The 23,348-nt window shown below is 51.4% G+C and overlaps 8 protein-coding genes across 8 annotated transcripts; 5 read left to right on the top strand and 3 right to left on the bottom strand.

Annotated features, from left to right (window-relative positions):
- Positions 1 to 1,723: 1,723 nt before the first annotated feature.
- On the top strand, positions 1,724 to 4,071 carry PV08_10831 (uncharacterized protein; the record flags this gene model as incomplete). Its single annotated transcript, XM_016385144.1, has 2 exons — positions 1,724 to 3,917; positions 3,971 to 4,071. The coding sequence occupies 2 exons, from the start codon at positions 1,724 to 1,726 to the stop codon at positions 4,069 to 4,071; spliced, it is 2,295 nt and encodes a 764-aa protein (XP_016231746.1).
- A 1,253-nt stretch (positions 4,072 to 5,324) lies between these two features.
- On the top strand, positions 5,325 to 7,177 carry PV08_10830 (alpha,alpha-trehalose-phosphate synthase [UDP-forming]; the record flags this gene model as incomplete). The annotated part of the gene is made up of 4 exons (XM_016385143.1): positions 5,325 to 5,631; positions 5,682 to 6,425; positions 6,488 to 6,827; positions 6,913 to 7,177. 4 exons carry the CDS (start codon positions 5,325 to 5,327, stop codon positions 7,175 to 7,177), a joined length of 1,656 nt encoding a protein of 551 aa, XP_016231745.1.
- Positions 7,178 to 8,283: 1,106 nt separating this feature from the next.
- PV08_10829 (uncharacterized protein) lies at positions 8,284 to 9,216 on the bottom strand (the record flags this gene model as incomplete). Its single annotated transcript, XM_016385142.1, has 1 exon — positions 8,284 to 9,216. One exon carries the CDS (start codon positions 9,214 to 9,216, stop codon positions 8,284 to 8,286), a length of 933 nt encoding a protein of 310 aa, XP_016231744.1.
- Positions 9,217 to 9,659: 443 nt separating this feature from the next.
- On the bottom strand, positions 9,660 to 10,866 carry PV08_10828 (uncharacterized protein; the record flags this gene model as incomplete). Its single annotated transcript, XM_016385141.1, has 2 exons — positions 9,660 to 10,540; positions 10,587 to 10,866. 2 exons carry the CDS (start codon positions 10,864 to 10,866, stop codon positions 9,660 to 9,662), a joined length of 1,161 nt encoding a protein of 386 aa, XP_016231743.1.
- Positions 10,867 to 12,949: 2,083 nt separating this feature from the next.
- PV08_10827 (uncharacterized protein) lies at positions 12,950 to 14,604 on the top strand (the record flags this gene model as incomplete). The annotated part of the gene is made up of 4 exons (XM_016385140.1): positions 12,950 to 13,057; positions 13,112 to 14,053; positions 14,109 to 14,218; positions 14,268 to 14,604. 4 exons carry the CDS (start codon positions 12,950 to 12,952, stop codon positions 14,602 to 14,604), a joined length of 1,497 nt encoding a protein of 498 aa, XP_016231742.1.
- A 1,698-nt stretch (positions 14,605 to 16,302) lies between these two features.
- On the top strand, positions 16,303 to 17,580 carry PV08_10826 (uncharacterized protein; the record flags this gene model as incomplete). The annotated part of the gene is made up of 3 exons (XM_016385139.1): positions 16,303 to 16,845; positions 16,911 to 17,069; positions 17,146 to 17,580. 3 exons carry the CDS (start codon positions 16,303 to 16,305, stop codon positions 17,578 to 17,580), a joined length of 1,137 nt encoding a protein of 378 aa, XP_016231741.1.
- A 462-nt stretch (positions 17,581 to 18,042) lies between these two features.
- PV08_10825 (uncharacterized protein) lies at positions 18,043 to 19,811 on the bottom strand (the record flags this gene model as incomplete). The annotated part of the gene is made up of 2 exons (XM_016385138.1): positions 18,043 to 19,634; positions 19,685 to 19,811. 2 exons carry the CDS (start codon positions 19,809 to 19,811, stop codon positions 18,043 to 18,045), a joined length of 1,719 nt encoding a protein of 572 aa, XP_016231740.1.
- A 534-nt stretch (positions 19,812 to 20,345) lies between these two features.
- Positions 20,346 to 21,715, top strand: PV08_10824 (uncharacterized protein; the record flags this gene model as incomplete). The annotated part of the gene is made up of 4 exons (XM_016385137.1): positions 20,346 to 20,427; positions 20,484 to 20,644; positions 20,700 to 21,413; positions 21,473 to 21,715. The coding sequence occupies 4 exons, from the start codon at positions 20,346 to 20,348 to the stop codon at positions 21,713 to 21,715; spliced, it is 1,200 nt and encodes a 399-aa protein (XP_016231739.1).
- Positions 21,716 to 23,348: the final 1,633 nt, after the last annotated feature.

Raw genomic sequence — 23,348 nt, 5'->3', positions numbered from 1 at the left:
GAAGCAGTGCATCATACTGAGAAGGATGCACAGGCATTCCCTCACCTATAGTCTACACAGTTACCTTCTCGGGGTTATTTCGAGAGGCGCGCTCAATGCATTACGGAGGGGGGAGTACTCGTGGTTAACAATACAGCGCAGATTAAATGAACTCACCCCGTGTACACAGGTGATTCCGGAGTCTGCGTCCACAGCCTCTCCTTACCCGTGCATGCGAGGTATCATTCTTCTGGCTCAAGCTATCTTTGTATCAAGGAAGTCTGTATTTCGTAAATCCTGGTTTCCACCCAGAGTCGGAACTGGGAACGCCCATGTTTCTCCAGCTACACCGCCCTTTGTCCGCGCTTTGCACAAGAATAAACCCGGAGCTCCTGTGGTCAACCCTTCAGCTGAAACGAAATCTGGCCACACAACTTGCGTTCGAGAACAGACGCAGGCTCATGCCAAAATGTATCTTGAAGGGTGAACAATGGCGCTTCCACAACACATAGCGCCCATATCAACATCATCGAGACGCGGGAGGCGAAGCACATTTGTTCTTCTGCTCTGACGGCTGCACCGAACACGAAGCTTACTTAGGTGGGTACAGGTGGCCACGCCGTCAGCGATTACATGCATACTAAAGGCGTGTGAGCTTGTCCTGGACATTTGGGTGTCCAATGACAGAGACAGAGGGAACCCATCCCGGAGAGATGACTCGTTCTGAGCTGCCGACACTGCAGGAGGCCAACGACTCCTCTGCAAGCATCTCGACTGAAATTTGTCGGCTGTACGAGTCTGTGGCACCGTAAGGAGATGAGGGTAGTGCAAGCCCTGCGTAGACCATTTCACAGGTGGCGGAAGATGACTGCCTCGTGTGAGAGGCAAGGGAGCGGAGGAGCATACAAGGACTGCTTTCTCGTTGCTTGGGGGCGCAGCAGAGGGACACTTCTCGAGTTATCTGGATTATATTGAAGAGAGTCCCTATCCTTGGGTGCTGTGTTCATCATTGACTGTTCCCTGTTTCGCTGTCACCATTGCTCTCAGCGTTTCCGCCTGCCTACCTACACAACATGCGTCGAATGTGACGACGAAGAGTCCAAGTCCACTTGTCGGCACCCGGAGGCCGAGTCAACCACTGGGCCTGACCTTTACGCGAACATTGACGCCAAGTGAGGGCGGGTTGCGTGAGGACTGATGAGAGGACCAGTACGGAGTACTCGTAAGTCGCAAGTGTGCAGCACTTGGGCGTAGCGACGACCTGCCATCGACATTTTCCGGGTCAAGTGAGGCCCCGTGAGGCCCCTCAAGCCCTGGGCCTTGGGCCTAGAGCCTAGCGCGTGTCGCCATCGCCCAACGCCACCCTCCTATCACCTTCGACCTGTGCCCACCTGTCGAGCAGATACCGGGCTCTGCTTTGGTCGTCCGGCCATTCATCTGTCGGCATCGGGGTCGGTGGTCTCTTCTCCTCCCACTTTCACGCCCCCGCTAATTCGACCATCTCCATCTCTGGCTGCACCCGCTCACCGCTTCTTTGCTCCCTCAACCCGCCTCAACCCAGAGGCTCATCTCTGTTGTGCTGGCCTCGAGGCGGTCACTTCTGTATCTCTCGTCCTCGTCTCTCTCGACACCTTCTCACGGTCACCTTTCCACCTCTCCTGCTTCGACGTGCCCGGCAGGATCGCTCGAGACCATCTCCCGAACCATCATTTATCAGGGCTGACCGTCTGACAAGTCCTGCATTATGGCAGGCAATGTCAATGTCGCCTTGACCAGCGAGGACCTTGCTTACGATCTGGACGCAAGAAGCGCCTCATACTTCCGGAACCCAGCATGGCCTCTACACATGGACCAACTAGCGGGTGCAAGGCCAGACCAGAGGAGGAATATTTCGCCCATACAGACCAATAGCCATGGACTTCGACAGACAACAATGGCAGAACACCCCATGATGGATACATGGAGGTTTCAACAGCAACAACAAAATGTGGACTACTCCAACCACCAGAACCAGTATGAGCTACATTATGACACTCAGTTCCACAGCCTCCCGTTACATTCTGCGCAACTGGGCATGCTTCCCGTGTCGCAGCCTACGACGCTACCGCCGACGTTACCCCTCGACCATTCCTACATTCCTTTCGAGTCAGGAATAGAAGGCATGCCACAGAACTGGGCCGATTTCCAAACCGAATTGATCAACTACACCACCACTGATGTCGGACTTGCCGTCTCACCGTACCAACAACTGACGAGCTCCCCGACCGGCTCGCATTTGGAAGTATTGTCGCAGCCCAGCTCATGTGATGAACATGGCTGGACTATGCTGGAACCCCGATCCTCTTTCGAGTCATTCGAGCGACATTTTTTTGTTGACCCGAATCACACGGTCCACAATCGAACCTTGTCTGAATCATCGTACTCAGACTTGGAACCGCAGAACAATGCCAACTTCATCTCCAGTCTAGACATAAATCCCTCCCAAGCTGTCTACTCACCAACCACGCTATCCGACAGTGACTACGAATACTTAGGCCATGCTCATCGCCTGTCGATCGACCATGGTCCAGCACCAGGTGCCAATGTAACCCCCGCCGCACTCGTTCGTCCGATACCCATCCCTCCCAGCAAAGCCTCGAGTTCCTCCATCCGATCACCTAGCTCCCAAGGCTCTGCTGGCTCTCCTGGACGCAAGAATTCCAAGAAAAGTCCCATTGCAGCCAAGTCAACGGACAAAGTGACGAAGAAGTCTACACAATCTGGAAAGGCGGATGGAGAGAAACGTGTCGGACGAAGGAAGGGTCCTCTCCGACCCGAGCAGAGGAAGCAAGCCAGTGAGATTCGGAAACTGAGAGCGTGCCTGAGATGCAAATTCTTGAAAAAGACATGTGACAAGGGTGAGCCGTGTGCAGGCTGTCAGCCGTCTCATGCTCGCCTCTGGCAAGTCCCGTGCACTCGTATCGACATCAAGGAGATTGGATACTTCTTGAAAGACTGGAAGTTTGATTATGAACGCCACATCTCTCTTGGTTTTTCTGTTGGAAATATCAAGGGGTTTTCTGATACAGAAAAGACACTGTTCATCACTCATGGTTATGGCCATATGCTCCCCGTCACCGCCCGCGAGGTCTATGTGAGAGATGAATCATGCTTGAAGATGGATTGGATTGAGGCCAGCTCTGTCAAAAGGGAAGGCTTCGAGGTTCCTACTGCTAAACTCAGCGCTGGCATGGAGGGCATCAGCACCACCATGCTCAGTGATTACTTGGACCGTCATATCGATGGCACCGGTACCTTTGAGAAATTTGTCGACGACTACTTCGAGGGCACACCCTTCTTGTCACAAATGTTGAAGACAGCTTATCGATTCTACTTCAGGACGGGATCTAAGATTATCAAGAAGGCTCTTAAGCTCATGCTTGCTTACAGCCTGACCCTTCACATCACCATGGTCGAAGGCTTGCCGGTAGAGGAGTCATTCGTCGGCAAGATTGAAGAGCAAAATTCAAAGTTCTATGGCAAAACCATGGCCCCTGTCATGATCAACTTCCAAATAAAGTGTGCCATGGCGGATATGTGGCGTGAACTCCACAAAGACGTCCTAGAAGAGCTGTCAAGTCTGTACTCTAGTGTATACAATGGTGCCAAGCTCAAGAACTGGCCTACGATATTCATCCTCGCCTCGGTCTTGCTGGCTGTGTGGGAGTGCATGAACTTTGACTGCAACTACCGGGTCCCGGATCAGGCATCGGTGGATCGATTCTGCAACGACATGGAGACGACCCCCGTTGGTGTTGTCGTTGGGCTCTTCCAAGCCATTTCACAGAAGCTGCCATCGTTGTTGGAATGGGATACGACGAAGCATCACACCCTCCTAGCATCCGACCCTGATGTGTGCAGCACCATGACCGAAGTTCGCGAACATGTTACGAGATATGGTGAGGTGACAAGAGTCCGAGAATCGTGGTCTCACACTAACTGTCATGTCTAGAAAACTATCTACGAGGACGACCTAACGCAAAATTTGACCGTAAAGATTTTGATTCGCTTTCGAACAAGTTTTTGGCCAAACTTGTTATTCGAGCGAACTAACGCTGACGAATTTACGGCTGTAATGAAGCACTTGAATTACAGTTTTGACGAGCGATGGAGCATTTCCCACGAGACCACTCACTGATTATGCTATTTTCCCTAACGAGATCCGACCCGGATGATTTGATGAACTAACGAGAAATACGTGGCTTCATGACGATATACATCGATCTTTGGCATGAATTTAGCTCTGAATTTGGTTTCCTTTGTTACATTGCGAATGTGGGATGTGGATTGCATGGATATTGGTATGAGTGTGGGTGCTGAGAGTCAACGGCTTGTTGTGAGCATGGTGCAGTAGAGCCACTTCATGTACTGCTTACAACTGTGACTGCCACATGTCTGCATTAGAGTGAGGCTGGGTGGCTTGTCCAAACTCGAGAAGGTTGTGGCGACACGTAAGATAGATACGATATACCAAAAGCCGAACGACGGCATTCTTTTTGCACGACTGTACTACGCGTTGCTGTGTCGCTAAACAAATGATGAATCCACGCTCAATCATGTAAAGCGTTGAGCAGCAGTTAACTAGTCCCGTCGAATGTTCTACAGTGCGAGCGGAGGAGTCTTCCGGCGCCAAAGTGGAGGGTCTGACGTATAATCAATCATACCACGGCGGAGACGAACTTATTGGTGCATGAGGGAGCCCAAGGCTGTTTCCCCCACGTAACAGACGAGCTGGTTGTTGTCCAAGGCATGAAATAACATTCACACGTTGGAATCAGGAGGGAAGTTCCTTCCAATCGGCCAACCAACTCAGCCCTTGGCCTCACGCGGGCATTGGCCACCATCGAGCTTTTGCTCAACCTCAATCCTGCCTTTGCTGTGACTTCCATCATCTTCTAGCCAGCCAGCCAGACCCTGCCTCTCTTCAGCTTGTTCCAGAACCGAATCCTCCCGCTTCCATTGAAGCAACTCACTGTCTTCATTCTGTACAAGCGACATTCTGTCATCACCCTTGCCGTCAATTCTATTGAGCCGGCAAGAGACACCGCCGCCACATCATCCGTCGGCCCTTTGACTCTCAAAAAGAAGATATCCTTTCTTTGGTCGAGCCCCATTTCAGCCCATAACTAACTCCTCACCTCACATCGCACAGTCTGACGACGACTCTGACAATCACACATTGTCATCCTACATACTCATTCTGCGCACGGCTAAGATATCTCAAACCGAGCTCGACGTACTCTGTCATACTTGCGCATCTGCCCCTCATCTCCTCTGCTTGAACGCCTCTGGACCCTGAATCCAACATGCCTTCTGCCACAAAAGAAGCGCCCAAAGCCGAGTCTCGATTACTGTTGATCTCGAATCGTCTCCCAATTACTATCAAGCGGTCTGCCGATGGGAAATATGACTTTTCAATGTCATCCGGCGGACTTGTCACAGGTCTCAGTGGGCTGGCAAAAACTACCACGTTTCAATGGTATGGGTGGCCCGGCCTAGAGATTCCTCAGGATGAGATCGAAGACGTGAGTACCAAATTAAAAGATGAGTTCAACGCCATTCCCGTATTCATGGACGACGAATTGGCAGACAGGCACTACAATGGCTTCTCAAGTAAGCCCTTACCACTCTTTTGCGTCGTATTTGCAACTGACAGCCCCCAGACTCCATAATGTGGCCCTTGTTCCACTACCATCCGGGTGAGATAACCTTCGACGAGTCGGCCTGGAACGCCTACACCGAGGCCAACCGCTTGTTTGCCCGTACTGTTGCAGAAGAGGTCCAGGACGGCGATCTGATCTGGGTCCACGACTATCATCTGATGCTTCTTCCACAAATGCTTCGGGAGGAAATCGGCACCTCCAAATCAAACGTGAAGATTGGCTTTTTCCTTCACACCCCTTTCCCGTCTAGCGAAATCTACAGAATCCTACCCGTGCGAAATGAAATCCTCTTGGGCGTTCTCCACTGCGACCTGATTGGCTTCCATACCTACGACTATGCCCGGCATTTCCTCAGTAGCTGCTCGCGAATCCTAGGTCTGACAACAACGCCAAACGGTGTAGAATTCGAAGGCAAGGTAGTCACCGTTGGCGCCTTCCCGATCGGTATTGATCCGGAAAAGTTCACAGAAGGTCTCAAGAAGGAGAAAGTCCAGAAGCGGATACAGGTCTTGGAGGAAAAGTTCAAGGGAATCAAGTTGATCGTGGGAGTGGATCGTCTTGATTACATCAAGGGTGTCCCACAGAAGCTCCATGCTCTGGAAGTCTTTCTCACCGACCATCCAGAGTGGATTGGGAAGGTTGTGTTGGTTCAGGTGGCGGTGCCCAGCCGACAAGATGTTGAAGAGTATCAAAACCTGCGAGCTGTGGTCAATGAGCTGGTCGGGCGAATCAATGGTAAATTCGGTAAGTGCTTGCTTGGAGCTCGTTTAATCTATTTTGCGTTGAAAAGCTGACCTGAGCCAAAGGGACTGTGGAATTCATGCCCATACACTTTATGCACAAATCGGTCAACTTTGACGAACTGATCGCCCTGTACTCCGTCTCCGATGTATGCCTTGTGTCGTCTACTCGAGATGGCATGAATCTGGTGTCATTTGAGTACATTGCAACGCAGGAAAACAGACATGGGTCCCTCATCTTGTCCGAGTTTGCTGGTGCTGCTCAGAGTCTGAACGGTAGTATTTTGGTGAATCCATGGAACACGGAAGAATTGGCGGGCGCCATCCAAGAAGCCGTCACAATGAGTCCCGAACACCGTGCCATCAATTACACCAAATTACACAAATATGTTTCCAAGTACACCAGGTAAGAAAGCTACGCGCCCGGTGTTTGTTTGAACGGAAGGAATCGGTGTGCTAGTACCTCTTGCTAACGGCCCGGTTGTGATTAGTGCTTTTTGGGGTCAATCATTCGTGGCAGAATTGACTAGAATATCGGCCCAAGGCGAAAAGAAACTCAAGGCGAGGCGTGCGTCGTTGATACGGCCAGCACCACCAGCAACAACAACACAAGACTCGATTCCTCAGACCACCGAACCCGAGAAGATTCAGGATGCCGATTCGAAATCTCCTGGTAACGCGGACGGCGTAGATACCAAGAAGGAAGACGATATCCCTGAACAGGCTGAGCTATCGCCCCGATCAAGGACTACATGAAGCGCGATGTTGCGATCCAACGGCTGAACGATACGCTGTGCCTAGCTAGGTCAGTTAGGCAGGGAAATGGTATCTCAATATCCCTACATGATAGACGGATTTGATTGCTCTTTTCGGTGTCCACGTTACGTATGCGGCCATGGATGTCGGCGGGCTGTATGTGTCATGCAGATAGACGGAAGTAGACGGAAGCAAAGCAGACTAGAATTTTTCCTAGCACGACGGTTGTGATAAAGTGAAATGAAATACGACGTCCACACGGCTAGCAAATGGTTTACCCTACTTTTCGGGGTTCCCAATATACCAGTATCCTACACTCTCCAAGTAGTGAAGAATCCTCAAGAGCAGTGTTGTTTGTTTGTAAGTGGACATTCTATCGCTCTCGCTGCCCGAGAACCACCCACCGACGAAACATTGTGACATACCTGACCATACCTGACCACACCTCAGGCAACTAACTCATGGCACGGATTTCGGCCACCTATCTATGTACTCTACATCAGGGGCAGTACTGTCTTCGACCGCCTTGGGCCAGTGAGGCATGTTGCCGTACGACTTGGTAATTCGATTCAGATTCAGTGCTTCGTCTTCTTCTTCTTCTTCTTCTTTTTCCTCCTCGTTCTCTCCGGGATTGGTTGGTCGGCAAGGTGCGTACCTGGCCGCGGTTGGCCCTTTGACAAATCCATCAAGTATGTATATTCTTGGGAGACTCTCTCTCGTGTCCACTCCATCCCCTCGTACTGGTCACGAACATTGTCTGTAACAAGGACATGTACATGGAAGCGCCGGACCATGTCTGCCCATTTTTGCATAGGTTCTAGATTTTGATTCGAACTGGAGTTTTTCATACTCAATCTTCCAAAGTGCGATTTTATTAGACTTCGCAGAGAGAGCTTGAGGACGACCTTTGGTGTGTGTGTGTGTGTGTGTGTGTGTGTGTGTTTTGCCTCGCGCAGTCATGGTCGAAGGCGTCCCCCGATGCATAGCTAGCTAGCTAGCTCGTTCTTGCCTCATCGTCTCCCCTGACGACTTGTCATTTTTTGCCAGGATCCACAGAAACTAGGCGCACCGGTCTTCATTGTTGCTGGTGGAACGAAAGTTCGGCCTTAACGAGCCTTGGACTTCCCTCGGGCTTTCTGCCGCACATTGCCCTTCAAGACCTCTCCTGCCGTGCCTTCCCACCGGCCTTTGGGACTGCCGACGGTGCGTGGCAGCCTCATGTGGACAGGAAGCCCGAACGGCGTGATGACTTGGTGTACCACGTATTTGACGTTCTTTGTAGGAGCGGCCACGCCGATGCTCGTGCCCGTGACGCCGCCGGTGGTGCCGGCCGCAGCTAAACTCGATACACCCGACGGGGCGTAGGTGATGTTCACAGGTGCCTTTCCTTCGCCTTCACTTCCGCTTCCGGTGCTCTCCGGCACGGCACCGATCGCCGCGTGCACCTCGTCGCGAACAGAGGACGGTGCTTGTACTATCGAGGCAGCATGTGAGCCATACTCGACCACGTCGCCCTCGTTCAGAATGTTGAACGGGTCGTGCACCATGTCGTGCGCCTTCCGCTTGTAGTATTTTCGCAGGTGTCTGTCCCAGACCTGGATCGTGCGGCTCACGCGAACCGTCTTGTTCATGGTACCGACCCGAGACACCCGGCCGACCAACGTGTGGCCCTTTGCAGGCTTCGTAGCATCATCGGGGTTCTCTGCTGCATACGCGACCGGTGTAGTGGAATTGAAGGGGGTGTTCGTCGTTGACGACAATGGTATCGACCCAGCGGTGGCTCCCGAAAGGGGAGAGGATTGGGCGGCGCTGCTGGAAATAAGAGGATCTTCGGACACCGACGAGACGTTGTCATGGGCCCGTTGAGCTTCGCGGGCTGGCCGTAATGAAGAAAAAGGGGCCTGCTGAGACTGAGGTGCGTGTCTTCGATGTAGTCTCGACACGGAGAAGCTGGTAATGTTTGATGGGTACGTCAGGACGATGCAGCGAGTTGGTGCTCCGCGACACGCGCGAACCCAGGCTGTTGCGACGGGATTCATCGTGATTGTTGCATGGATATGTGGACCTTTGAACCTCCAGGTGTGTGAAGGATACAAATGGTGGGTAGGCAGGTGAAGCTGCACTACTTGGGTTTTGCGGGTGAGTTGTAGTAGTAGTTGTAGTGGCAGAATGCTGTAGCTCGAGAAGGTCGTGCACTGCCAAAATTTTGAAGCGCAGAGAGCAAGGGAAAAGTAAGTGGAGTATTTTGCTTGTGTTGGTTAGCGGAATAGGTATGTGCCTATGGAGTACGGATACCAGCACCATACAACTTGCAATCCATTCATCAACAATCAGTGAAGCGGTGCACATACTCTAGAAGCCAGGCTGCATAATTGCTTCTACTATTCTACATTTTGGGTCTGCAAGGATACTAGTGATGCGAAACTGCGCCATTTAATCGCTATAACACCATTCGTTGCCTTTCCAGGAGACAGCATGCGCCTCAAGAGGCCCATACATCCTTGCCGACACCTTCTATCCAATGACCCAGATCATTGACATTGCTGTCCCATTCCTTGAGGCGGTGTCTCATTCCTTCGATCTGATCTTGGCCAAGGACTTTAGGCTGTACCCAGTTGATCTTTGCAATGCCAGCGACCTGATCAATCTTTCCTCGCAACAGTCCCAAGCTCAGCGCTTTCATGATCAAGTGTTCAATCTCATTGGGCTGAACCTTGGTCTCTTGGCTGATGGTCTTGAATGTCATAGCACGATCATGAGGCGGTCGTTTGAACACCAATTCCGTCAATGCAGCCAAGTTGATCTTCTGCCATAAGAAAAGGCGGTGTGACTCCAGAATCGGGTCTTTGCTCAAGTTGTTGGACATCTTGTCAAACGCCGCTAGATCTCCTCGGTTGAAAGCGAACACCAGATCTCGTAGCCATGATTCCGGATGGGGCGCTTCTAGGACGTTGAGGATAGGATGTAAGAGCAGCTCGCCAAAGTTGTGGATACTATCTGATACAAGAGCAGCAATCGCCAAGTTGTATGCTCTATCTTGTTGTTCCTCTTTTGTCAACTCTCCCTCTTCCGTGCAAGCCAGGTAGAGTAGCGAATTTCGATAATAGGAAGTGTAGTCACCTTCGGCTTGAAAGTAATCGGCATTGACTCGGTAGAAGGCTGCATGGACGACATTTTCCACAAAGTCGAATTGGTCCAGCGTCTTTTGCGCGTTGTCCAATTGTTCCCTGGCTTTTGACTTCTCTCCTAACCGCAGATAGACGCTGGCAAGTTCGGTGATGGCATAGACGTGAGCTTCTTCCGAGTCTGGCTTGTCTACTCTTGTAGCGAGTGTCTGGAGGAAATGACTTCTTTCATTGTCATCTAGACAACATTAGCAATGCCCATGATGTCCCTGGAAAAGGCATACCTGTGATTTGCGCAGATGCACCCAATGCCAACTTGACCAATTTTAGCTGATTGATCTTGTCGGCGAAACTGATGATGAAGATGTTGTAGATGGGTAGTCTTTGCGAGGTAGTCTGCGGATTGGAGAAGTACTCTAGCAGAGTATCCGTCAACTGATGCCATAACTTTCTGTCCCATAGGTCCTCGAAAGTAAGAAAGGTATGTTGTAGGTCTACTGGGGCTTCGTCTCGTTGTTCGGCAAGGAAATTAGAGATGGCTTCTGGATCATGCTGTCGAGGCATGATGGAGATGATGTATGTGAGGAGAACTCGGGAATACGGGTCGAGCAAGTTATTGCTCTCGTGAAAGCGTTACAGGATTGCTGAATATGAGACTGCGTGCTTGCAAATGCGAGTTCGTAGATGCTGGCCTACGCATTACCTGGAACGCGCCGCCCGGTCCTGCCTGCAGCTGCTCTGAAGCAAGCGCCAAGATGGTTACCCTGTTTGGGGGCAAGGTTGACGCCGTCCTGTGCAGGACTTTAAGGGGTGCCTCGATGCGGAGTCAATGCCTTTAGTATGAGCGTTTAGCGCCTGTGTCTGGCCTGTCAAGCGCAAAAGCAGCGAGATGACATATACGCTTCTGGGGCCTCTATATTGACCATCCACTCCCGTCGCTGTCGCGGTTCATAACGAGAGTCAACATTCAAGACGTACCACACTGTAAAGCTGCCCTCACATCTTCGCCAAAATTTACTCTGATTAACCTCCCATCGTCGACGGCTTCTCATTTCCTCAAGTTTCAGAGGACGAACTTAAACATTTGAATTTGCTCTCGTTATGTTGCTCGAAACACTCTAAGTTAGTCATGAAAGAACCCTCTCGGAGCAGCCAAGCCGCTGCCATCTTCACCTCGTTTTCACTCACTTGGCCGGCGCTCCTTCGTCTATCGAGTTCTTCTTCTGCTTGCCTGCCTACCTGCTTTTGCCTTCCATGGCTACCCACTCGTCAAAGATTAACGGTGGCCATCATAGGCCAGTAGGCTCTTGATGTTTGCTCGCTACATACCTAGCACACTGTCCCAGAAGAGAGCAAACCGACTTATATCGCCAGGACTGTTAACGTCTACCCCCTCTCCGCCACATCATGGTCCTTGCGTTTCACCTCTTGTACGCCCTTATCGGCAGCTATCTAGGGTCATATATGTCGCACAGCACGACGAAGTGCGGCTGTCTCCGATTATTAAGAAGAGCTACACAATCAGGGTAGTGAGAGTGTCCCGGCATACAAAGCGATGAACAGCCTTGTGTAATTCAGACTTGAAGGCAAATCTCTCTTCGGGGTTTGAGGCGTTCTAGATCCCAGAAAATTAATGGCGAGACTACCATGACGGCTCTTCCTCGCGCCTCCAAGGTAATCGAGTGACCCCGATATCTTCTCCAGTCTGTAGTTGCTCAGAAGAATCACGGTCTCGAACAATATCACCAAATACGCTACACCAGAGCCAGAAGTTGTTCACGTACCGCCCCAGCAATTCGTGCGTGAGTCACTCCCTTTTGGTCGGACCAAGTGCGAAGGAATCTGAAGCGATGGTTGCCCTCGAGGAAGTGGTCGTACCTAGCAGTCTGCGTTTCGTTTCATCAAGCTTCCTTGAGTACTTGAGCCCTTGCTTTTCTATTTTAGGCAAGCAGATCTTTTCCAGAAGTACGCCCGGGCTCCTATCTAGGTCTATCGCACCTCAGGCTAGTCTGTTTCCCAACGCCCAAAGCATGGAAAATTTGTCCCTCGTGGGAGCGTTCGGCGACGGCTTAGCTAGGCGACGCATTGACCAAGACCATGAACGGGAGCAGTAACTATCCCAGAGACGACGCCACCCAACACTTGCGACAATGGTAGAGACAAACTCTCGCTCAGTAGAACCGTGTTATTGAGCTCTGAATAAAGTCTCTGGTCAAGACCATGCTTGGTAGCAATTACAAGCACATATGGACGCGTCGGCCAAAAGTTGCGGCCAACTGCCACTCAGTGTGTTTGATCGGTATATACGTACAAGTTAGGCTTAATCTTCCATTCACTACCCGTCCACGGGTCCCTGGCATAGCAAGGGCCTTGAGAGGGACGAAATACTCCGCAGTTTGATGGTGGCGAGAACATGCGAATAACACGAGATTTCCACGAACTAGACAGTACTGAAATAGAGCCACACGCATAAGTCTTTATGTGGTGGATGTGAAAGGAAGCCTCTTGTCTCTTCATATGCCCACTAAGCCTATGGACTTCCACGCTCATCGGGCATGTTACTTACTTTTAGCCCGTCGGAGAGTCTATGATTGAAGCAACTCGATTATGGGATCTCCCCTGAGCCCTCCTCTGTTCTGTCCTTGACATGCGACCTTCCTCTTCCTCTTCCGCTGCCGGTTCATACACGGCCCATGGCTCTGCTCGGCAGCACATTTCCGCAGCCTGCCTCAAGTGCAAGGCTCGCAAGTCCAAGGTGCAGTATCAAGCCCGGGGCCTACTGGGTATGTATCGCTAAAGAAGATAATAGTGTTCCGGCGATTACCCTTGTCGCGCCTGTAGCCGGTCCGGCCTCGAGTGCGTCTACGACGTAACTCTCGACAAACGACGCAAGATCCACCTAGAACGAGCGCACACCGAGTCTGCCCTTCAGAAGGAGCTGCTGACCCGCCTCTTTGACCTCGTACGCGGCAGTGATCGCGACCTTCGAAACAAGCTGAAGGATGACATACATATTCAAAACCTCTCTCGGCGACTGGGCTTCAGGGCACTAACAGACACTGGTGACCGCGTGGATCAGCACGAAGAGATCCGTTCCTGGCCTTCATCTCAGTCGTGGGAGGCCAGTCCAGAAGCAAGCGTTGATTTGATACAAAGCGAAGAATTGATCCGACGGCATCGTCTGTCGCCGTTGGAATATGAAAGGACAACAGCCGATAGAAATCTCCCGACAATCATGGGATTTGAAGGAAATGCGAGTATGGGACAGCTTGATCTCGCTGCATTGTCAAGGGAGAGCACACCGAGTCAAATTGACTTTGACCCTCGGGATCAATACCGGATCTTCTGCTCCAAGCACCACGACATTCCTGCTTTCAAATCAATAGCCATCTTTGGACAGCCGTCAGCTAACCTCGCCCAACAGCTTCATCTTGATCCTGCCCACCTACACTTGGATCTCCATGTTCCCGAATACTTGATACAGCCAGCTTTGTTTGAAGAGGAACGATGTCCCCTTGCGGCCGTGTACACCGATTTTCGAGATTATGGACGCCGACGATTAGCAGAAGGCCACTCTGCTGAAGTGGTGTTAGGCAGTCCTCGAGTTGAGTTGGCCGTGTTCTTCGGTGGCCGCAAATCTGAAGACCCTCACACACCAAACACATGGGCTTGCCAGTACATGCGTCTCCTCAGGGACATGGACATTTACGTGTCCCTTGCATGTGTCTTCACATATTCGCGGTTTATGCGGGTCGGCAATTCCGCAATTTGACCGCTCTGGAACGAGGTGAGCTAATGAGCAGCAGTGGGCTATTGCGCCGTCCGAAGAAACATATGCCTTACTCCCAGAGGCAATGAGGCCAACACCGCTTCAGAGACTAATCCCTCATCATCCAGGAGTCGACTTGCCCATTTTGTAAGTAGACCGCCTCCGAAACTCTACCTTTGCTCATATTCCTCTCCAGTCCAGAAATGCGTGATGGACTCATCCACGATATGCGTGATTATATTGTCGCCCTTCAGACGTTCGGATGCAGTGTTAATTGGCCATATGGCTTGGAGGGCGCGATCGAGGTTCGTCAAGGTACTGGTCTCATGACTGTAACGGATGCGTTTGCTGCCCATGTTAGCAACCTGCACAACTGGTCCATCAGCGAAAAGTTTGCAGGCATCTTTCCAGAACTGCGAGGCTTTTACCGCGTAGAGAAACTGGATACGATCCCAGTTTCAGAGGTTCAGGTCGACGCGTTCTTCAGACAGCACGGGATTGAGCACCTCTTGACCCCCTTCTCAGTAGTCTAATCGGACGCTTTATGGGAAGAAAGGGCAAGACGCTGCTCGCAGCCCGGACAACTGCGAACCATTATATGCCTCTACACTGCGAACAGCACAACAGGTGAAGGACTTTGATTTCCTCAGGAGCTGATTGGGGGAGTCGCCATGCCGGATTCTTTCTCCATTAGTGCCCGGAAGATTACATCCCCGTTGTCGTGTGAATCAGCATACGTCCAGCCTAGTTGGGCTGCACACAGGTAGTCTCGCTGGGGTTTTCCCCTGGAAGGCATACTTAAGAACGTATTAAGCCGCCGCGTTTAGGCCATGGACCACCCTGACCGCCCAAATCTACGGAGGATAGCCCCACGTCCACAAGCTAATCCGTCTCCTGAAGAGCCAGCTACTCCGTCAGATACTGGATCAAGAAGTTCTCACACTCCAAAGCAACGCAGGAACATATCGAGCGCCTGCAGGAGTTGCCGACAGCGACGGACAAAGGTGAATCAAACGATGTAAACGACCCAAAGCAACTGTCAGCCTTACTGCTTACACACTTGCTAGTGCGATGGCAACCGACCATGTTCGAAATGTTTCGAATCGAAGTTGGAATGTACATATCAAAGAGATCTAGACGGCCGTTCTTCGTCTGCCCTCAGGCGCAAGAACGAAGAGATACATCGAGATCAGAAGTTATTGAACGACCTTCTTACCACTATCCAAGATACTACTAACGAGAACGTTGGAGATATTGTCGGCCTCATCCGTGGCGGAGGACCTCTTGATGAGATTAAGATAACGATCTCCCACAAATTGGCAGAGATTGAAAATGCTGACGAGGGACTCTCTCTGGGCATCTCAGGTCTTCAAGACAGTCTAGAGTGGCTGGACTCACTTTCGTGAGAATCACATCTCGTGCTGCCGGGGACGGAGGTGGCTTGCCTCAATGAATGTGAACCCGGCATTTCGGTTCAAAATTTGAACAGAGGGGATAAGAGACGAGACTGCTCCTACACTTTCTCAGCAACGGTATCTTTCCAAAGCTCCACATTTAACATAGGACGGTGTTGATTTTTGATTTGAAGGCTCTCATGGGAAACCATATCAAGAGGCGAGGTGGATTTACTGGAAGTGATAGTCTCTACAATTTTCCATTGACAGGCATGAACATGGACTATCTGATTGGAACGCAATGAATAGCATCCACTATGCTTCTACTAATAGTGTGCAGTAGACCAGATCGCCAGACATGTCGCTGTTGAATATAGCTTCTTAGCACTCAGAATTTAAGCAGGGTAGTTTGACAGCGGGGACAATACCAATGACCTCCATCGACATAGAAAAGGAAATTTTTGCGTGCCGAATAGCGAGCAGAGCACCAGAAAACAGTCGGCAGTCCTCGGGCCTCAACTTGATACAAATGAGAAAGCTGTATGATCTTTTTTCCGGCTTGAGCATACAACGCAGATCATCGTGTGTCGTCGCCAACGAGTAGAAGTCAGTTTGTAAGCAACGAAACGCGGAGTCCCTAGTATGGGAACGCTGGGAGAAATTAATCACGTGATCATGATATTGCTGTAATGCCAAGTCCTGCGCTGGACCTCCGAGCTCCCCCATGCCGACGAGTCAATTGACTTTGTGAACAGCTCCTATAACACCGTAGCACCGCCCTCTCTATCTGAACACCATCCCAACTGTGTGGAGCGGTGTACGGGCACTGCACTCAAAATGCAGGCCTGTCAACCAACCACCCTCGCGCTACGCGCAGCTCGAACCTCTCTCCCGAAACGTATTCAACGACGAAACCTCCAAGACGTCGCAATCACCCGAACAGGCAAGCCAATTCTAAGAGTACAAGGCGGACGGTCGTCGTTAGGAGGCCATACGGCCACGGTTTTCGGAGCAAATGGATTCCTTGGCAGATATATCGTCAACAGACTAGCAAGAAGAGGAAACCAAGTGGTCATACCGTACCGCGACGATATGGGCAAGCGCCATCTCAAGGTCACAGGCGACCTAGGTCGAGTCAGCTTTATTGAGTTCGACCTGAGGAACACGCAGTCCATCGAGGAAGCCGTGAGACATTCAGACATGGTCTTCAACCTGATTGGCAAGAACTATCCCACCAAAAACTTTAGCCTGTTCGATGTCAACGTCGAGGGCGTGGAGAGAATCGCAGAGGCGTGTGCGAAGTACGACGTCGATCGGTTCATCCATCTCTCCTCGTTCAATGCGGATCCCGACTCGCCCTCTGAGTTCTTCAGAACAAAGGTAGGCAAGGATGCTTCGAGATTCCACCCGCGAAGAAGACCTAGAAACGCTGACCATAGTATCAGGCCCAAGGTGAACAAGTAGCGCGCCAGCTATTCCCCGAAACCACTATTGTCCGTCCGGCGCCATGCTTCGGCTTCGAAGACAACCTGCTTCACCGCCTAGCTGGTGTGAACAACTTCCTGACTGTGAACAACATGCAAGAGCGCTTCTGGCCTGTACATGTACGCCATTCCCTGTTCCCTTCCACTCCACCCCCACAACAAAGTTGTCGCTTTTGTGCTGATAGATGACATCTAGGCCATTGACGTTGGCGAGGCTCTCGAGCGAATCGCCTACGACGATACCACCGCCGGTGAGACATTCGAACTGTACGGACCCACGAACTACAGCATGGCCGAGATCGCCGAGATCGTGGATCGAGAAATCATCAAGCAGCGCCGGCACATCAACCTGCCGAAATGGTTGCTCAAGCCCGTGCTGCACTACCTGAACAAGGTGATCTGGTGGCCCATCCTAGGTGCCGACCAGATGGAGCAAGAGTGTTTGGACCAAGTCATTGATCGTAGCGCCAAGACGTTCAAAGATCTGAACATGGAACCGGCCGAGCTCAGAGACCTGACGTATCAATACTTGCAAGATTACCGGAGCAGTAGCTACTACGACCTGCCGCCGGCGACGGCGCGTGAGAAGCAGCAGGCGAAGAAGTATCTGCACGTCATTGACGACCAGTAGCTTTTGAAGTCATTGTCTTCTCAGGGACGTTTCGGAATGGGTTGCCGGGAGAGCAGTCGACCGAAAAGACCTGGATCTGTTGTTGTACATACATACTCCGTACGTGGCCTCGAAATGTTGGGTCTTTTGAGGACATGAAATATAAAAAATGGACTGCGCTTAAGAAACCAGACCTCGAAGTATCAATATCTTCGTGTGCTGGTGCGAGTAAACCGTGAAGTCATCAAGTCCGCTTCTTGTGCTTCGCTCCCAGGAGACATGTCAAGCCAATGTCTCGAGTTTGGACGGGTGAAGTATTAATACGGGGCTCACAGGAATAGTAATCACTTAAAGCAGTATATGTACACATTAGACTAATCTCAACGACCCAGCTATATACACAGTCGTAGAATATGATAATGATAAGACAACATCCTGCCGACGTCCCGGTCCTGCACAACTCGGGTAAGGTGTATCAGTCAGTCAGTCATCGTCGGAGAGACTGTACGCCGCCTGCGGATCCTCGCCCGACATCAAGATATCAACCAAATCTCGGCGGAACGGCCAGCGTTCGTACGCCAGAGCAATCTCGACCACCAACTCTACGGGAAGAGAACGCACCCTGATAGCGGAGAGGTCGTAATGTCCACCCTTGGTTGGATCATGGATACCCTGGATTGTCTCAATGAAGTCATCCACCCCGGCGTGAACAAGGGTTTTCAAGGCGTCGTAAACGGTTCGAGACCAGCTGAGCCAGAGATTCCTTTGCACGTAGCCAAAGTAGACCATGGTGTCATGGGTGCTGATCTTTTGAAGAAAGTCGACCCTGGGCGTGACGTCCAGCAGGGCCAGGTTCTTCGTCTTGGGCAGGAAATCGTCATCGTGGACGAGAATAGGTTCAGCTACGCGCTGGTTCCACGACATGACCGGAGGGTCCAAGTCCAGGGCTCGATAGTCGTCGATGGCCTTCTCCGCGAACAGCCTGTTCGTTCTGCTCAGTATCGAGATGCGAAACTTCAGACTCTCGCAATGTCTGCGGAGTTCGGCCTCCTTCTCGGATGGTTGCGAATGTTGTGAGTAGTTAGCTTGTGCTGCGAGATTCCGCAAATCTTGATCGACACGTCTTTGTTCTTTGACGAGTTCGACGGCTCTCATGTGAGTCTTGTGCTGGGTCAGCGCGACCTTGAGCAAGCTCTGCCACTCCTGTTGCTCGGGATTGACAATCCCAAGTTTCCGAAGGTGTTCAATAGAGGCCCTCTTGTACCATTCCGGATGCACTTCTCGCAAGTGATCGTCCAGCTCCAAGAAGCGGGCGACCCATGCCGCATCGGAGACGAAGCCTCCTCTTCGGATGTTTTCCGGGCTGGGAAACACGCCCAAGAGATACGTCGGCGAAATTTCGTCTCTTCTGTGCTCTGGGATTTGCAGGCCGGCTGCTTCCTCCATGGCTTTGACACGAGCTCGATCTTGGACCTCCATTTCACGCCATTTCTGGAAGAAGGTAGGTCTGTCGTTCGCAGGCCCGCCAACGAGCTCTTGAATCTTGTGACTTGCTTCCAGCATGACAGCCTGTGCACGCCGGACTCCCACAGTGCGCGGGATGTAGGCGTCCTTCTCTTCGTCCGGAACCCATGCCAATACGCGAATCAAGCCGTAACGATGAATGTCGGTCCGTATCCTCCACAGCGACATATAGAGGTCGGAGAAAAACTTCCGTGCGGGAGAACCCTTGTACAGATTTGTTTTGAACTGTGCACCAGAAAGGTTGACGGTCATCAACAGGGAATGGTTGGGTTGGAGAGCCTTGTCGACAGGATACTCAGACATGAGCTTGTTGTCCGGATTAAACGCATCTTCAAGGACGGCCGCGTGTCGGTACGTCGAGTCGTTCTCGGTCAAGAGAGGTTCGAGGGAGGCCGCATAGTTCCCATAGTTGGGTTCGACGAGAACATGGCGTCGAGGTCGTAACAGATCGTGCAGCTTCTGTGACCATAGGCCTTTCCCCGGGTTTATGTCGATGAGGTCGCAGGTGCCAGGCTCGGGGAGCGTGTCCCGAAGACGGGTGAGGGTCAAGTCTTGCGAGTAATCTTAGCAATGGACGCGAAAGTCGTGAAGAGACACTCACCACATAACTCCGGATTGACTATCTCAATACGAGATGCCCGTTTACGGGAGCTGCTAGAGGCTGCTAGAGGTCGAACAAATGTTTTCCCGCCCCGTGGAATGTGCCGAAGGAGGTGTCGTGTGTGCATGCGCAAGCGAGTGTGGGTGATACCGAGAGGGAGCCTGTCACCTTGGAAAGAGAATCTCCAACTTCTGGACCCTTGCCTAGATCTCGTAGAGGAGGTCGAGAGCGCTTCACGGTCGCGCAGAGAAATGTCAACAAGGCCTTACAGAGTTGTAAGTGCAGGAAGGCCGTAGACGCACGTGCTTACCTACGCAGGTAGTGTAGAGTGCCTCAGGTGCCTACCTAGGTATAGGCTCTGGTTGGTCGCCTCTCTAGCCTGCCGAGCCTGTTTCCGGGCCGCCGATCGCCTGGAGAGGGCGTTGCGTCAACCCCGCAAATGAATCCGGTTGATATATTCAAGCCTCTTCGAAGGGCAATCTCGTCACGGCCGTCGACGAGGCTCTCCTGCGCTACCCCTCCTTGTTCTTGATTACAAGTGAAACAGAACCTCTGAGCCCTCGTCGAGTACCCTAAATACACCCTTCGGTTTCCCGTATACATCTTTCATCTCACAAAACTGCGCCAGGTGAACTTCCACCCCTACATGGTGACGTTTAACATGGCGACTCCAGGGCAGCCTTCGGGGGCTGAGCTCAACCCTCAGCAACGCTTCTTCCATTATTTTCAGCAAGAAATTACTGGTATGTGCGTTTCCCCCTCTTTTTGAAGCCTATCCTTACTCTCCTCTGCTTCTCAGCTCTTCAAGATCAGATGAGTCGGTTGGCAGACACGGCAGTCACAGGTGGTGAGCGAGCAGATGCAGCAGACCATTGCTTAGCAGGCATTACCCGACTTTCCAACGAGGTCAAAGACGCCTCTGGAAACATTCCTGCCTACGACCAGAGAACATACGCGGAGGTACGTATTTACACCGAGTCTGCTGTACCTCGATCGTTGACCGAACTTTGCGCAGGCGATCAAAGCTTTACAGGAACGACTCGAGGAGACTCGCAAAGAATTCGCGCCTAAGCCCAAGTTCTCCTTCAAAACGGCCCACAGGAGTCCCTCGGCCTTATCTCTGAGCGACGCTGCAGAGATGGCAGCCGAGAAGCGTCGCGGCGTGCCAGGATACCTGGCTCCGGGCTCCGAAACAAGCTCGTCCTTTGCCAATACTCCTGCCTACAACACCACTCCCCAGAACGAAAGGGCAGACGACGGCCAGGAGGCAGGCGATATCGGAGAAAGCAAGAGACAGACAGATGGCGGCACCGAGACAAAGATAGACGCTTCCCAAGACCGGCTTTCTCTCTCCACAAGCGCAACCTCGATATCTATCACGAACCAAACACATAGGCATATCATCTTGCCCTCGTCTTCGTTAAACTCTCAAACACCTTGTTCCCTGTCAAAGCTCACGAACTGTGTCCTCGATCTCTCTGTCCCTACGACGGCGACAGCTCCCTTTGCGAGCATCACCATCACCTCGATCAACACGTCTCTCCTTCTTTGTGGCTCTGTTTCTGGCCCGGCGCATATCACTGGCGTCAAGAACAGCATCATGGTTCTCGGGTGTCGCCAATTCCGCATGCACGAGTGCCATAATGTCGACGTCTATCTCCACTGCACCAGCCGACCTATTATCGAGGACTGCAGCGGCATCCGCTTCACCCCATTGCCCAAGTTTCATGTAAGATGACCGTTTTCTGAATGTCTTCTTACGATCATACGATCATTAACCATACGCAGGCCGATCTTTTCCGAGCGTCACAAGGCACGTCTAGCCCGCCAGCAAACCAGTGGGATCAAGTAGACGACTTCAAATGGTTGAAATCCGGGCCCAGCCCAAATTGGTCTGTACTGCCGGCAGAGAAGATCATACCCGAAGAAACTTGGCGAGAAGTCGTGCCGGGTGGACCAGGCTGGGGCTTGAGTGACATCCTCCGAGCCGTAGGCCTGCCCAGCGAGGGAAGCAATGGCGACACAGATTAAAAGAGCAGCGGGACATGAATGATGAATTGACGAAAATAAAATAATCATCATATCGTAATATACGGAGGAACGAATATCTCGACGACAATCCCATGACCTGAACTGAGCTGAGCTGAAATGAAATACAAAAAGAGGACTTTGCTGCTGGCTGTAAGGAGGTTCCCAGTCAGTGCCTACCCACTACATCTGAACAACATTCCTCCCTGGCTGGCATGGGGGAGGAGAAGATTGATAAGGCGCAGACAGTACGATACCACGAAATAAAACGACAACGGACATCAAGACTTGTGGACGTGGAGCGAGAAATACGAACAAACGTTTTATTGAAAAAGAGAGACCAGTCTGGAGAGCTTTCTGGAGTTATAGCGTCGCGCAGTGTGAGCGAAGGAAATCGAGACTGACAGTTTCCTTTCAATACATACCTAAACTACCTGTCGAAATACAGTATAATAAAGGTAAACGCCTGACTACCTACCTGCCTACCTAGTATCTGTAACCTATCGACGCTATCCGGAGCAAAATATAGGTGACTACCGCGTTAAATCCAAGGTGGAAATTTGAAATAGTTCGCAGAAACGAGAACGGTAGGTGTGTCGTGGTTTAAAACGTCCTCGTCTGCAGGGAACGTCTCGGCCATACGACGTTCCTCTTAGTGGTGAGACGCGTACCGAACCCTGCCGTGTTTCGGGAGCGAGAGGCACGCACAGGGACCCGGAGTCCAGGGCAGACGAGAAACACCATTCATTCCAAATACCTGCATGATCGGTACACGAGGCTCGCGTCCGTCAAGAGATAACCTACGAGGCCACGACTACTCGATGTGGCCTGTGTCTCGCTCACGGCACGTGCAAGACAAAACGACGGCAACAGACGGTGAACAAAAGAGGCCATACCCAAAGATGGGACCAGAAGCAACGGTTTTGAGTCGTAGTAGTAGACTAGTAGTACAGGAAAAGAAAAATAGATATCTACCTAGCAACGAGATTGTTGACATATGACTCGTCATGTCCAAGTATCCCCCCGAATCCTCCCCTTCACAAGGCCCTTTTTCGTGTCCCCTTATTCCAAACCGTCATGGCCTCAGATAGAAAGAAGTACAAGTCGCAACACGTCTTGCCATTTTCCTTCATATTGCCCTGCTCATTGCAAGAATCTTTCCAACTTCTGTCCACGATAATAAACCCAAAACGATATTTGCCAACATCGGCGGATTAAGTCATTAAAATAAGGTCGGCAGAGTCTTCTGTGGTACACCTCCAAATCCTCCACATCTCCTTCAAAGCCACAAGACACATACCTGGGACACACGAGTCAAGCCTTCTGACGTCTGACAACGATCTGCTTCTTTTTTCACCCAAGTTGCCCTCTTCTCCAACGAGTCTCTGGCCGAAGCAATCAACGATGGCTTCCCAAACATTCACCCTGAACCACCAACGCCAAGCTATGCTTCGCCACAAGGAGAAAGGAGCGTGAGTGTGCTGATCTAATAACACCGTAATACTTATAAAGGAATGTAGGGGTTGAGAAAGGACTGTCATCATTTCGATTGTAGAGCTGAAATGGAGAAAGGCAAAGCTGTATTGTATATATTGTGCAACGGAGGAGATGGCTAATCGCAACTTCAATGTCGTGA

The sequence above is a fragment of the Exophiala spinifera genome, assembly GCF_000836115.1.
Source record: "Exophiala spinifera strain CBS 89968 unplaced genomic scaffold supercont1.8, whole genome shotgun sequence".
Taxonomy (NCBI): domain Eukaryota; kingdom Fungi; phylum Ascomycota; class Eurotiomycetes; order Chaetothyriales; family Herpotrichiellaceae; genus Exophiala; species Exophiala spinifera.
Note: the sequence above shows the minus strand (reverse complement) of the source record. Positions and strands in the feature narration are given on the sequence as shown.